This window comes from Lissotriton vulgaris, chromosome 5, assembly GCF_964263255.1.
Source record: "Lissotriton vulgaris chromosome 5, aLisVul1.2, whole genome shotgun sequence".
Taxonomy (NCBI): domain Eukaryota; kingdom Metazoa; phylum Chordata; class Amphibia; order Caudata; family Salamandridae; genus Lissotriton; species Lissotriton vulgaris.
This window is the reverse complement of record NC_141693.1, coordinates 219,978,167-219,992,621: the sequence shown is the minus strand read 5'-3', so window position 1 is coordinate 219,992,621 and position 14,455 is coordinate 219,978,167. Positions and strand designations below refer to the sequence as shown.

The 14,455-nt window shown below is 48.0% G+C and overlaps 1 protein-coding gene across 1 annotated transcript; it reads right to left on the bottom strand.

Moving 5' to 3' along the window:
- Positions 1–919: 919 nt before the first annotated feature.
- LOC147710541 (RING finger protein 223-like) lies at positions 920–1,923 on the bottom strand. Its single transcript, XM_086920021.1, has one exon. It carries the CDS (start codon positions 1,551–1,553, stop codon positions 990–992), a length of 564 nt encoding a protein of 187 aa, XP_086776147.1. The 5' UTR covers positions 1,554–1,923; the 3' UTR covers positions 920–989.
- Between the last annotated feature and the right edge of the window lie 12,532 nt (positions 1,924–14,455).

The following is a 14,455-nucleotide window of genomic DNA, read 5'->3' as shown; positions in this document are numbered from 1 at the left end:
AGCTAATGACTCTTAAATAAACATGTAATATAAAAAAAATCCAAAAGGGGTAATGTTAAATATGGTTCTAAGTTGTTATCTCGGGGACTAGGTGACATTTTGGTTATTGACCACTTGGCCTTTGGCCTTGTGATTTATGACGTCACACACAGCCCCTCAAAGTCAATGTAGGACCATGTTAGAGGGTTACCCATTATGTAGCCTCTACTTATAAAAAATATGGCTTAGCAGTTGACATTTTTGCAAGACTGCAGTTGCTAAAGATCTATTAAAACTCTTGGGAGTCACTTCTGGATAATAACTGCCCACCATGTAGTACTTGTGAATAGGCACATTATCGCGAACAGCTGTCAATAGTTCATTACACTCAGTCCTGGCAGCCTTGTCCATTCCACACTAGATGTGGCTACTCCAAATCCAAAGTAAATGGGCAGAGTTAGAAGCTGAACTCATAGCTTTGGAAGCCATTCACCCAATCAGGGGTGTTCAGCCAACAGTAATTTGCATGTTCGGTTAATAATACAAATACCGCTAATTGAAAGTGTGAAACCACAAGTCCCAGAATGCTAAACGTTGTTAGCTAAATGGGCAGTCGTTTCTGATAACACAGGGGCCAGCTGACACCTCTGCCAGGGGTCCTCCCGTCCTGGCTGATGCCATGAAATGGCTGCCTCTTCTTGATATCAATGATAAGACAGGCTGCTCTGAGGATCCCAAGAAGACACAGTGGTACAGTCATCACTTAAAAAATGATAAGCACCCACAATATGTAATGTACATTACACCCAGCTATGATTGTAATACTGCACAGAAAGACTCATGCTGCAACCATCTGAGTAGTAACTGTAGGGGTGTTTTGAAGTGCGGTACAATCTCAGCACCTTGTATTTGGCCAGTTCCATAAATGATGGCAAAACATGGAGTTTGGGAGTTTTTCACAAGGACTGCTATAGTGTCAACCCTCTCTTCCCTTGAAAGCATTGCTTGGTTTAAGATCCTACATAGGAAGGGAAGAAAACAATGATGAAGAGGAGGATGAGGCAGAATGAGGCTATCCATATGACGTAGGCCCAATTCCTGCAGAGCAGGCTGCACCGCGAGAGAGGGCCTTGTCGTGGCACGGAGACCAGGTCCCCGGGGCGGGACGCTGGGCGGGCAGCGCCAGCGGACCACAGCAGGTCAATGGTCACCACCGTCCCGTCATCCTCTGGACCATGGGTGGTACCAGTGAGCGTGGAATCCATGCTCATCTTTTTCCAGCAGAGCTTTGAGCCTTCCACCCATACCTCCTGGAGATGCTGCTTCCACAGGGGTAACTGGGCAACGACTGTCTGGTTGGCCGGCAGCTTGGGGGCACCTCCTTGCGGGACTGGCACTGGCCCCCGGCAGAGGGGACAGGAGAAGACCTCCGACTCCTTCTTGAAGATACAGATCCGGGACAGACACTCCAGGCAGAAGGTGTGAGCGCAGGGCAGGATCAGGGGGGCCTTGAAGACATTGTCATAGGCGCTAAAGCAGACTGGGCACTCAGGGCCCCCCTTCTCCAACTCCATGTCATGTTCCAGGATTAGCTATGCAGCCCCTGCTGACGACAATAGATACACCAATCGCGCGCTCAGTTCCATAGTACACAGAGGCGGGCCCATCACACTCACTGAATTGGGGGCCCTGTTGGGCCAATGGAAGTTCCTAACAAAACTTTTCCAAACGTATCCAAGCTCATCAAACGGGCCCTTCTCCGAGCTTCCTGGGGATGGAATTATTCGTCCTCAGGTCTCACGGTCGTCTCCCATTGGCTGCCTCGTTGTAGGGGGGTCGCAGGCCTGTGCTGCAGGGGACTCTCTCCGAGGTGCCCGGGCAGAGGGAGGGTTGTGCGCTCCAGGGTTTGCCTCCGGTGAGTGGTTTTGTGTGTGCTGGCTCCAGTGCCCGGTTGCCCCGCATACTGTAGGTGCAGTTTGCCTGGTTACAGTATTTACCTTTCTCTGTTACCTGTCCGCATCTCCCATCATTGTGTAGTAACGAGGGATCACGTTACAGCGCCGCACTGGACGTGGCTAGGAACACGCTGCTCAATTATTCATCTGGGAAGGTGTGGAATTTGTGTCAATGTTCAATGCCAGTGACTCGAGCTGTTGTTTATGGCCGCCCTGCTCTCAACCCGGGGTTCAGGATAGCGCCTTTTCCTTTCATTGCCTTTTCAAAAGCGAGTGGGCGCTCCATTGGTTCATAAGCCTCGCGCCTACAGTGCCAGGCTCGCACTTCACACCTCCTGAGTCCGAGATTCTCCTGCCCCCTGTATCTGCCTTCCAGAGGCTGCCCTGGCTTCAATAGCGCTCTGTGCGGAAAGACAGATGCCGCTTTGGCTACTGCTGTAGAATAAAGCAAGCACTATTGGCAAAGGCAATAGGTCTCACCTATGTAAGAGCTAATGGTTTTGCCAATGTATTTTAGCCATATTGTACATCAGCATGGCTGCTTTTCAGCATGGCTAAAAGTTAGTGACATAGAGGAAGGAGAGTGGCATGAAGTGTCTTGGCGTGGAATGGAATAGAGAGGAGTGGAGTAGGGTAGATTGACGTAAAGTGGAAAGTGGCATAGAGTATCATGTATGGGAGTGGCATGGAGTGGAATCGCGTAGCCTGGCGTACAGTGGAGTGTAGTAGAGTGGATTGGTGTAGAGTGCATTGGCATTAAATTCAGTGGTATACAGTGCAAAATCGTAGGTAGAATGCAGTAGCTTATATTGGAGTGTTGCATAGTAGAGTGCAGTGCATAGAGTGCAGTGGTGCAGAATAGAATGGCATAGAGTGCAGTGGTGCAGAGTGGCATAGAGTGGTGCAGAGTAGAGGGGCTTAGACAGGTGCTGAGTAGAGTATAGTGCCATAGAATGCATTGGCATACAGTACAGTGGCGTAGAGTGTAATACTGCAGAGTGAAGTGGCGTAGAGTGGAGTGATGCAGAGTAGAGTGTCATAGAGTGCACTGGGCAAGAATGTAGTATTGCAGAGTAGAGTGGCATAGAGTTCAGTGGCGTAGAGTGCAGTGATGCAGAGTAGAGTGCCGTGGAGTGCAATGGCATACAGTACAGTGGTGTAGAGAGGAGTACTGCAGAGTGAAGTGGCTTGGCATGGAGTGATGCAGAGTAGAGTGGCATAGAGTGCAGTGGCAAAGAATGCAGTAGCACAGAGTAGACTGGTGTAGAGTTCAGTGGTATAGAGTGCAATGTGCAGGGTAGAATGTTGTAGAGAGTAGTGGTGTAGAATGCATTGGCGCAGAGTACAGTGCAATGGATAGAGTGCAGTGGCGTAGAGTGCAGTGGCGTAGAGGGAAGTGGCTTAGAGTGGTGCACAGTAGATTACAATGACATTGGGGGTAACAGTGGAGTGGAGTGGCGTAATAATAATTCCACTTTTGTAAAGCGCGACTTATCACCCCTAAGGGTATGCAGGCGCTGGGGGCCACTGGGTAGATTAAGTGAGCTATTGCATAGAGTCACGTGATGCTGAGCTGAACTGCCGCCGGCACCGGGGATCGAGCTGTGAGGCCCACACTCCAGAGTAAGTCGCTCTGGCCGCTGCAGCAGACCTCTCATAGAGGGGGATAGAGTGAACTGGTGTAGAGTGCATTGGCATAGAGTGTTGCAGAATATACTGGCGTAGAGGGCAGCGGAATAGAATTCTGCGGCGTACAATGCAGAGTTGTAGAATGTAGTGGCTTACATTAGACTGGTGCATAGTAGAGTGCAGTGGTGCAGAGTATAGTATCATCGAGTGCAATGGCATAGAATACAGTTTCTCAGAGTGCAGTAGGGCAGAGTAGAGTGCTGAAATGTGCAGTGGCATAGAGTGCAGTGACATAGAGGCATAGAATGCAGTGACATAGAGTGGTGCAGAGTAGAGTGGCAGTGGTAGCATCAGAAGTTCAGAACTAGGAACTCCTCATGGAACGCTGGAGAATTCCGCGAACTCCCCGAGCTACGCCCAGCCCTACTTGTCTCTCAAAAACCCATACGCACCCTAAACTCTAAAAATTAGACCTTTTTGTAAATTGGCATAAATCAGTTGTCGTTTTTGATCTATTCAGTGAAAAAAACAATTTGTATATATAGGGACGTGCAGGCTCTGCGAACCCTCCAAATCTCGCGCTGAGATCTGATTGGCTTCCAACAATTCAAGCCTGGAAGTGTTGTTAAACATCTTTGGAAATGGTTTGAGCTGAGTACCACCAAAAACATAAAAAAAGAGAAGGGGACACAGGCCAAAAAAGGCAGTTTGATTTTTTAATTTTCTGTGGGAGCCAGTCTCGATCCCCAGCTCCAGCTGAAAATTAAAAAAAAGAAGGCCAGGCTCCCACTCTTATGTAATCTGTTGCACCCGGGTGGTCCAGGTCCCAGGGGCATTACGACATAAAATCTGTGGGGGGAGCTGGCGTGGCAGACCCCACATCCTTGGGACTGCCACCTCTCCGTGCCAAACATTTAAATAAATGCGGGCCTGTGCAGCCTCCTTGCAGCCCTGGGGACCGCTACCTCCCCAGGTCAAGTCATATTAAACTAATGCGGGGGGAACTTTGCGGACCTCTTGCCCAGGGGCAATTTATTGCTTACAGGAGGGGGCTGGGGGCCCCCATGGCCCTGGGGACTGCCACCTTTCTGGGGCTGGGATAAATTAATACATGGGGTCCATCGCAGGGCCCCAGACCCGGGGCAAAGTTTTACAATGGAGGGGGACCATAGGCTGCCTTGTTGAGCCACATATGGCCCTGGGGACCGCCAACCCCTTGGCCGGCTCCTGCTATGTCCTGGGGTGCCATCCCTCGGACATAGCTGTTTGCTGTGCCATGGCGATCCTGCCAAACCATAGCAAACACTCTGCTTTCAGTAAGCGAGAGCAGTGATAATGCACTTGCTTGCTGGAAGTGAAGCATTCGTCTGTTTCCCTGCCTGCCATCAAGCGAGCAGGTAAACAGACAAATTGCTTTAAGACACAGGGAGCTGCATGTTCAGTAGCGCCATTTGTTTGAAAGCAATGCCGGCTCCTGAAGGAGGCGGGGAGCCTGCAGCACCGTAGGGGACTTGAGGCTCCCCCACTATCCCAATACAGACTGGGTGCCCTGGGGGAACACAGAAAACATGGCCAGGCTCTGGGGGATGGGGTCCCTAGGGCCAAAGTCATACCAAGAAACGGGGCTACCAGCCCCCCTACCTCATTACTAAATGGCGGGTCCCCAGGGATGTGGTCCCCAGGGCCGAAATCCAGCCGGAAAGGGGGGACACATGGGCCCTCTCCACTATTACATATATCATTTTTAAAAAGGCCAGGCCAGAGGGATGAAATTGGCCTGAGAAGGGGGGCCACGCGGCTCCCCACCCAATTAAAAATATATTTTTTTATATGGCTGGGTTCTGCGAGATGGGGTCCCAGGGGAAAAATTAGCCAGGGAGGGAAGTCGAAAATCTCACCTTTCCTAATGAAAATGTTTTTTTAATAAAAAGACCGGGCCCTAGGGGATGGGGTCCCCGGACTGAAATTGGCTAGGGGAGGGGGCCTGTGTGGCCCCCACCCTATTATTATTATTTTTTGGGGGGGCGCTAGGTGGCGTACTAGCGAATGGTAGCCTTTGCGTGAGGCTCCCGCCGTCCGGCGATATTTATCCTATAAATCATCCTTTTTAGGCACTTTTGGGAACTGTGCTCATGAGATTCTGCACCACATAGCCTCCGACGCATTCTGGGCGAGTTTGGGGCGAATCGGAGTGAAGCTGAGCTGGTGAGGCGCTGCAGTAACTTTGGCGACCTAGACCTGTGGAGCGCACTGTGTCGGCGGTCGGCCACACCAACCACGCAAGACCGAGGCTTCCTTTGAGGCCTTAGGCCTCACACAACACGAGTCCCGTGAACGCGGCTCCGACCGCCCGGATCTCTACACCTGCCTGCACAGGAGACATCAGGGACAGCTGCGGACCCGCTCCCCCCCTCGTCTGCCAAATATCACCCTATAGAGTGGGCCCTGCCAGGGGGCCGAGAGAGGTTTAGAGCCGCAATATCTTGGCTGCATGAGGATACGGGCTGGGGCCCTCCCAACCACCTTCCCACTATAGGCGAGACGCCCGCCTGCAGGACAGCCCCCTCCGGGGACCCGGGAGACAGGAGAGGACAGTAGATGCACCCTTTGAGCGGTGAGTGTGACACCCGGAGAGGTTGCATAATCGCCAAGTCGAGGCCGCTGGGCGGAACTGAACAGAGGGGAGCCTGAAAGATCTCCTATAAACTTGTGATCTCAGCATATTGGGCTGCATCCGGGGACAAGGAACAAGGGCACCCCCCAGAATTGGACCGTCGATCTAACAAGGTCGAAGAGGAGCGTCCCTTGGAGTTAACTGGCCCTTATGGAGTGGCTGCAAATGGCGGGACAAGATACAGTGCGGTGACGCTGGAGCAGGGGTAGGGGACACTGCTCTGGCCTTCACGTTTATCGGTCCGCACTGCCCCTTTCTCCACCGCATTTTGGGCCGCATTCTGCTCAGTGAGGCTTATAGCGAACGGAATTCACGGCGAGGAGCCTGCGACGGGCTAGGCATGCAACGGTTGGGAATATCCTCTTCTCCTGGCCGGTGGAATCGATTGAGCAGTGCAAGAGCCACTGCATGCGGTACAGGGTGAGCGGCCCCGTGATCGCTGTTCAAAACAACACCAGGAAGAGCCCAATGTTCTAGAAAAGGTTTGTGCTTTTACCTATCCTTCTGCCTGACGACCCCCTCCCCCTCGCTCCACCCTTCTGTCCGTGACCGCTAGCCGGAGAGCTGGTACGTGGCCATTTGTGGGGAGCGGCTGATTGGCCTGGTCTGCTACGAGGATGGGTAGGCCAGACACAAGGCAACCGAAGCTCACCTTTGAGGCTGCCAAAAAGTCGAATCGCGCTGCACCGGATCAGCAAAATTTGGCAGGCACTGGCGGAGCAACCGGGGACCCTCAGAATCTACAGCGGATCTGCAAGATGTCCTTCGTGAAATGCGACAGGGCTTTGCTACGATAGTAGATAAAGTTGATAGAATGTCGTCACGCATGGATGCAGTAGTTCATAAACTAGATGCTCACAAAGAACGCCTGAAAGAAGCGGAGCAACGCATCTCGGAGGACACCACGACGTGGCAACCTGCTGCGGATAATTGCGGCCAAGAACGAGGATTTGGAGGTGAGGAGTAGACGTAACAACGTCCGTATAGTTGGTATTCCGGAGACGACCAACATGGGCAAGATGGAGGAATATGTGGAGAAACTATTGCTGGTGGCGATTGGCTCCGAGGCCTTTTCGGCCCAATTTATTGTGGGAAGGGCGCATCGATCGTTGGGCCCTAGACCCAAACCAGGCACAGCTCCTAGACCTATCATTGCCCGATTATTGAATTACAGAGACAGAGATGTGGCATTGCGGGCAGCTCGTAGCACGAAATCGCTTTCATATGATGGCAATTCATTTACCATATACCCAGATTTCACCCCAATGGTGCAGGAGGAGCGGCGAAAGTTTCCAGATGTGAAAGCCAAGCTCCGCAACCTATAAATTGACTATGCACTGCTTTATCCAGCTCGCCTGAGACTCACGTACCAAGGTCAACAGAAATTCTTTACGAAACCGCAGCAGGTGGAGGATTTCATTAAACACTACAAATGTACTAACAGGTCCGCTGAGGGGATGGAAGAGTCTCCGGAGTCACCGCACGAGAGAATGGAGGAAGAGGAACAGTGACTGTCATGGACTGGAGTGAATATTACTGACTTGAATACCCATCTGTGAGTATAGGATAGCTTATGTTGGGGGGACCTCCACATTTTCTACAAATTTTTCTTCTTGATTGATCGATAGATGTATGGGCGATGCAGTTTCCATGGTGCCTATGTCTATATCGCTGGGCACCCCTCTTTCCACTTGGCCGAGCTGCAGCAATGCTGTGGATCCGGTAGGTGTGAGGGGTTGTTGTGTTGCCACCTGGACATGTTCCCCGGCGGGAAATACCCTTGCTGTTGTTTTCTTCTTCGGGCATATTTTGGCCCCTGTTTTTTGGGAATTTCTGGGTGGGATGGGGGGGTAACGATATTGGCAGGTTGGGGTTGCTTCAGTGGGTGAGGGGGGATTTGGGGGAAATTGTGGGGGTTGCACAGTTTGAATGTGGACAGAATGCACGGATGCGCTTCGGGACTACACGCGTGGTCTTTATGTGAGATGTGCTGGTTGACTACACAGCGGCCTATGATACGTACACAATGGTATAAAAGAGGGCGACGCAAGAGAGAGCAGTTGGCGGATCAGACTGATGAGGTGGGGTGGGTTGGCTGCGGCTGTTATGGATACTTGTTGGTTGCATACTGATCATTTCTAATGGGTGAAATAGACTCAAATGCATGTACTGTATTGTCATGGAATGTGCGAGTCTAAAAGATGCTCGTAAATGCAGGTAAATGTTATCTTATTTTGACAGGCACAAAATAAATGTAGTGATGCTGCAGGAAACACATATTCCCCCTCAGGTTACCTCTACGTTCGCTGCCAGGTGGGCAGGGGTCAGAGCATTCTCAAACTATTCGTCATATGCCAGAGGCACAGCCATCCTTATACATCGCAATGTTCCCTTCACACTCCTGGGTCAGCGGATAGATAGGGCGGGAGATATGTTGTGTTATGGGGGAGATTGGGTAGAGACACTATTACCTTCGCTAATTGCTATGCTCCTATTGTGGACACACCGGAATTTTTTGCAGTGGTATGGGGAGTGATATCAGATATTGGATCGCGCCACGTCATATGGGGAGGAGACTTCAATGTAGCCATGATTCCTGGATTGGATAGCGCAGATGGGCAGACACAATATCATCCCATGGCAAGAGAGACGTTAAGAGGCATCGTGGAAGATGGAGCACTTGTAGATGGCTGGAGACATACACACCCTGGACTCAGAGAAGGGACACATTTTACTTCCTACACAGGAACGTGGGCAAGGATAGACTACTGCCTCCTGTCCAGAGAATTGGCTCCTTGTATAACAGCTGCCAGACATTTGGCCAGGACCCAGTCAGATCATTGTCTGGTATTGATTACACTAGCTATGCCGGGCTATGTTCGCCCCCGGCGTCCTTGGCGGCTACAGCCTACTGCCCTGTTAGACACTGTATTTCGTGAAGAACTGAAGACAGACATAGAGGAATTTTTTCCCCGCAATAAAGACACGGTGGATAACGTAGAGACGGTCTGGGAGGCCTTTAAGGTTACGGTCAGGGGTTGGTGCATAGCTAAGAGCTTTGGTGTCCTACGGGACATACAGCGCACAATGGCGAAACTGGAGGAGGAATTGCAGGGGCTAGAGCGACAGATGCTGAGTGAGAGTTCAGGACTTTTGCAACAACAATTTCGAACCAAACTCTCGGAGTATGAGGCAGAGGCGCAGCGAGAGGTGCATTTCAGGGACAAGTATTGGAAAGCTTGCAAATACAATGAGGGAGATAGGCCTGGTAGGGCATTGTCAGTGGCGGTGCGAGATGCACGGGGAGCTAGCACCATATTAGAACTAGTGGATGACTCGGGAGAGGCCTGTAGGGATAATGATCGTATATTGGCCACACTCCAGGCACACTATATGCAGTTATACACATTCCATTCCTCCGATGACATTGATCTCGAGGGATTTCTGGGAGAGCTGGCGCTTTGCTGGCTGAGCAACGTCGATAGAATGTTCCTCAGCGCCCCGTTCGAACTGGATGAGATCCGAGATGCCATAATGTCCCTCAGCAATGGGAAAGTGTCCGGCTTAGACGGACTCCCAGCTGAGTTTTATAAATGCTATATTGATATAATGGCTCCAGTGTTAAGAGAAATGTTTAAAGACTCATTAGAGGTTGGGATATTGCCCAGCTCCATGAGAGAGGTGGTGATTACTTCCCTCCTTAAGCCGAGTAAAGACCCGACACAGTGTGACTCTTATCGACCTTTGTCGTTACTTAACTGTGATGCTAAGATCCTTGCAAAACACACACAAGAGATGCCAAGGGTCTAAATAGAACTCTAGCTATCTATGTACTCAAAAAGTAGTGTATAGAGAGATAGTCAGTGTGTTATACGAGAGAATGTGTTAGAGGAAGAGAAAAGAAAAATATATGTATATATATATATATATATATATATATATATATATATATATATATATATATATATATATATATATATATACCCATCAGCCCACCCATTGGCGGAATCTCGTCATCTGGGTATTTTGTATAGACTGGTATCAACTAGAGGCCCCACTGAATGTATAGTGGGGGGGTCTAGTATCAGATCCACCAGTGAGAGAAAGTCAACAGGGTATGTTGGTAATGCTGGAGAGTAAAAGGTTGCAGTGCTCAAAATGTGTGTGAAAAGGTGAAAAAGTGATTAAGATTGCCTGTTGTGATGTCAGAAGATAAACTTTATTAGGAGGGTCATCATAACGGCAAGATTAAAAACAGAGTGACAATAGTGTAACAGCAAATACTACTATCGGTAGATGAAACTATATGGTCGACATGTTTCAGCCTTAACGGCTTTCTTCAGGACCCATACATATATCACTACTGCAACAGCGAAAAATAATATTGTTTATTAAAACCATGCGTAAATCAAGACCTACCGTGAGTAGGATACTTAATAGTGGTGTACAGTCATGGTTGTGAATAAATCTCTCCTGTAACACAAGGAAGATACACCAAAAACACTAAAGACATCAATATCAAATTATATGTATGAACGTATAATCAAGTAACAATCAATGTTCTGTTTGCATTTAGCAAAAGTTAACTCACCCATAGGTTATAGGGAGGACACCTCACCTCGCCTGGCACTCGTTCAGGTTTGTACGAGGCCCCGCGCTGAGAGAATGAAAGGGAAAAAAATAATAATAATACATAATAATATTATTGACACATATGTCACAATTTAAAAAAAAAAAGAATTCTACCAATTTCTGGGAGATCGCTCTGGTGTAGGTAGGAGAGATGGCAAGTATTACCAGCCTAAACATTCAATAGTTTCCTCAAGAAAGAGACGTTGTTGTATTAACACATAGAAACACATACGTATCCTTAATTTCAAAGATCTAGATCGAAAGCAACTGTTTTCTGCCCCGCATTTCGCCATATAAGCTCTGCATCAGCAGGCATGTCGGTTTGCAAAGTATTGGAAAAACCGAATGAGCGATTTGTGAATAGGGTAAGTTAAATTGGAGCAGGAAAAGAAAATCTCTGAATAGGAGACTAACTTGCAAAACCCCAAAAATATCGATGGAAGGTTTAGAAAGCTGTGCTCGCTTAAAAGCTCGCTCGAAAAAAGCCGCTTTCCACCTTTCCGTCGTTGCCTCAGGCTGTCATCTGTGCCGAGGGGAAGGTAACGGGTGATGCGGCCCGGCCAGTTAGATATGGTGTCTGCGGACCAGAGAGAGAACAAGTTCCTCTCGTTAGGTGATTGGTCAGTAGTTAAAACTGGAACCTATTTACGCATGAAGATCAGGACCAGAAACATTAGCTTGTGAAAGTTATGCAAAATGACATTAACTTTCAAAGGTTCTCTCCATTTGCAAAGTATTGGAAAAACCGAACGAGCCCTGCCCCCTTTCTCCACCACTCTGCAAAAGCACCTCCAGGTGCACTACTAGTTGGGGGATGAACTCCCTTTGGATGCTGAGAGTCCTTGGGGCCAAGAAGCTCTCCTGTTACCAGCAGTATATTCCACACAGTGGGATTGCTGAGAGCTGGCTGGAGGCCCTGTCCCCTTTCTCCACCACTCTGCAAACGCACCTAGTAGTTTAGAAAACCATAGAAATTTATTTAAAAAACAAAGGTTACATGGAAGTTATAGTTAGGAAATAGTTTTTAAAACAAAGTAGAAATTCACTGAAAAAAAACAAAGGTTACAGCGACGTTATAGTTAGGAAGTAGAATTATAAAAACCAAAAGACATTCACTGAAAAAAACACCAAGGTTACCAGGGAGTTATACTTATGCCGAGATTTCACTCATGAAAAACCATTGAAATTCAGCAGTTATAGTTACCTGAGCTAACTATAACTTACGCCCCTGCACTGCTTATGACTTCACAAATCACATCACTTATGACATGGTCAGTGACATCACTGATGACATCTCAAATTACATCACTGATGACACTATCTACAGAACCACTCACACATCTACTCACATCCCCATGCAACCTCTTGTATGCCCGCTCACATACCCACACAACCACTCACATACCTGTTCACAGACCATACCAGTACTCACACACCCACTCACTCATCCAAAGAGCCACTCACTCACCCACTCACTCACTTGTACAGCCACTCACACAACCATTCACTCACCCATACAGCTACTCATTCACCAGTCACACCCATACTGCCACTCACACAGCCATACACTCAGCCATACAGCTACTCACATACCCACTTATTCACCTATACAGTCATTCACACACCAACTCACTTACTGAGTCTCCCAACACATCCACTCACTCACCCATACAAGCACCCACACAATCTCTCACGCACCCACACAACCACTCACATACCCATTCACAGACATACCAGTACTCACACACCCACTCTCTCCTCCATAGAGCCACTCACAACCCCACTCCCTCACTTGTACAGCCACTCATGCTACCATTCATTCACTCATACAGCTACTCATAAAGCCAGTCACTCACCCAGACAGGGACTCACACACCCATTTATTCAACTATACAGTCACTCACACACCTTAGAGCTCTACTGATGTCAACAATAGGAATATTAAAAAACAGACATTTGTAAATTTGCATAATAATCATAAATACATTAAATACTAATACAATGGTAAACAAAGATTTAAAAAATGTATATAAATTATTGCAAACAAATTAATTAATTTGTCATGAATAATGTAATATGTGACATCATCAGCAGTGGATTGCGGGTGCGCGAGTTATAGTTAGTAGAACTAACTATAACGGAGGAATTTCAATGGTTTTGTACGAGTGAAATGTCCAGCTAACTATAACACCCCTGAAACCTAAGGTGTTTTCAGTGAATTTCAAAGGTTTTTCAAAAGCTAATTACTAACTATAACATGTCTGAAACCTATGGTTTTTTCAGTGATTTTCAAAGGCTTCTAAATTTTTTTAACTATTTATTTTTACATATATTGTTTTTTAAATTACATTATAGATTTTTTATATGAATGGAAAAAAATGCTTTGTAAAATATTGAAACTGAAATATTGTTTTTTTTGTTTTAGTTTTTTATGTTATTATATTGATATTATTTTTTTTTTCAAATTTTGAGAGTTGTGCACCCAAAGCGTACCATTCTCGATCACTGCGCGGAACCTAGCCGCCATTTTAGGAATGTTGTGAAGGATCCGCGTAGGGTGAGCGATGGGTACGTGTTTTCACGCGCAATTGCTATGCGACCGGTGCACGACTCCTGCTCCCCCGCATTTGCGACACATGCGCTTTACTGTACGTGACGAGTTCCGCGTGACATCATGTACGTGTTGGACACGGTGGGTGCGCGACTACCGCAAAATTTTTTATTGTCTAAAATGATATGTATATATCTTTAATATAAATATTAGGGCAAGACATTATCTAAGCTATTCATAAAAATTATATATTTTTACTTGTAATAAACTTATATTACTTTTAAATGCACAGTGGACACAGCCATGTTACCTCAGGCAGTGGGGAAGATCTCAGTCATGTAGCTGTGTTGTCCCCCCCTGGAAGCGGAAGCGGAGTGGGCTGGTCCAACGTACGCCACTCCAGCGTATAAGTATGAATAAATAGGCTGCGGCTCTGGGTGTGGTTCACTTGTGGAAAGGCCAAAGCGTCTGCCAGAGCGGCGGCCCTCAATCTGCCACGTGGCTGCTGCCATGACGTGAGTCACTTCGACACAGGCCCCCTGCGAACTCAGCGGCACAGCAATGCAGACTTATGTCTGTACAGACTACTGCCTTCGAGCTACACTACGGACAGCAGAGTTCACAGCTTGAATTTAAGCTTGATTTATTAACTGCACAGAGAACTGTACTCTATGTCCTCAAATTTTGTGAAGAAGAAGTGACAAAAGGACAGATGACGCAGTCCAATAGGCAAGACACATTGTACCAGTGCGGCCCGCCCGGACCACTCATCATCGCAGGCTGCGCACACGCGGAGTCTTTCAGGTATTCACTGCACCATAAGTCATTGCCATGTGGCCTTATTAATGCAGAATTCATTAGACAAAAGACATTGCTCCCAGTGCAGCCTGCCCAGACCAAGCATCATCGCAGGGTGCGCACACGCTGAACGCCAGAGGTACCAATAACTCAGTGCACCATAAGTCATCGCCACGTGGCCTTATTAAGGAAAAATTCAGCAGACAAAATACATTGCTACCAGTGCGGCCTGCCCGG

Excerpts from the sequence above, each read along its gene's own strand:
- LOC147710541 (XM_086920021.1), bottom strand. The coding sequence starts at position 1,553 with ATGGAGTTGGAGAAGGGGGGCCCTGAGTGCCCAGTCTGCTTTAGCGCC.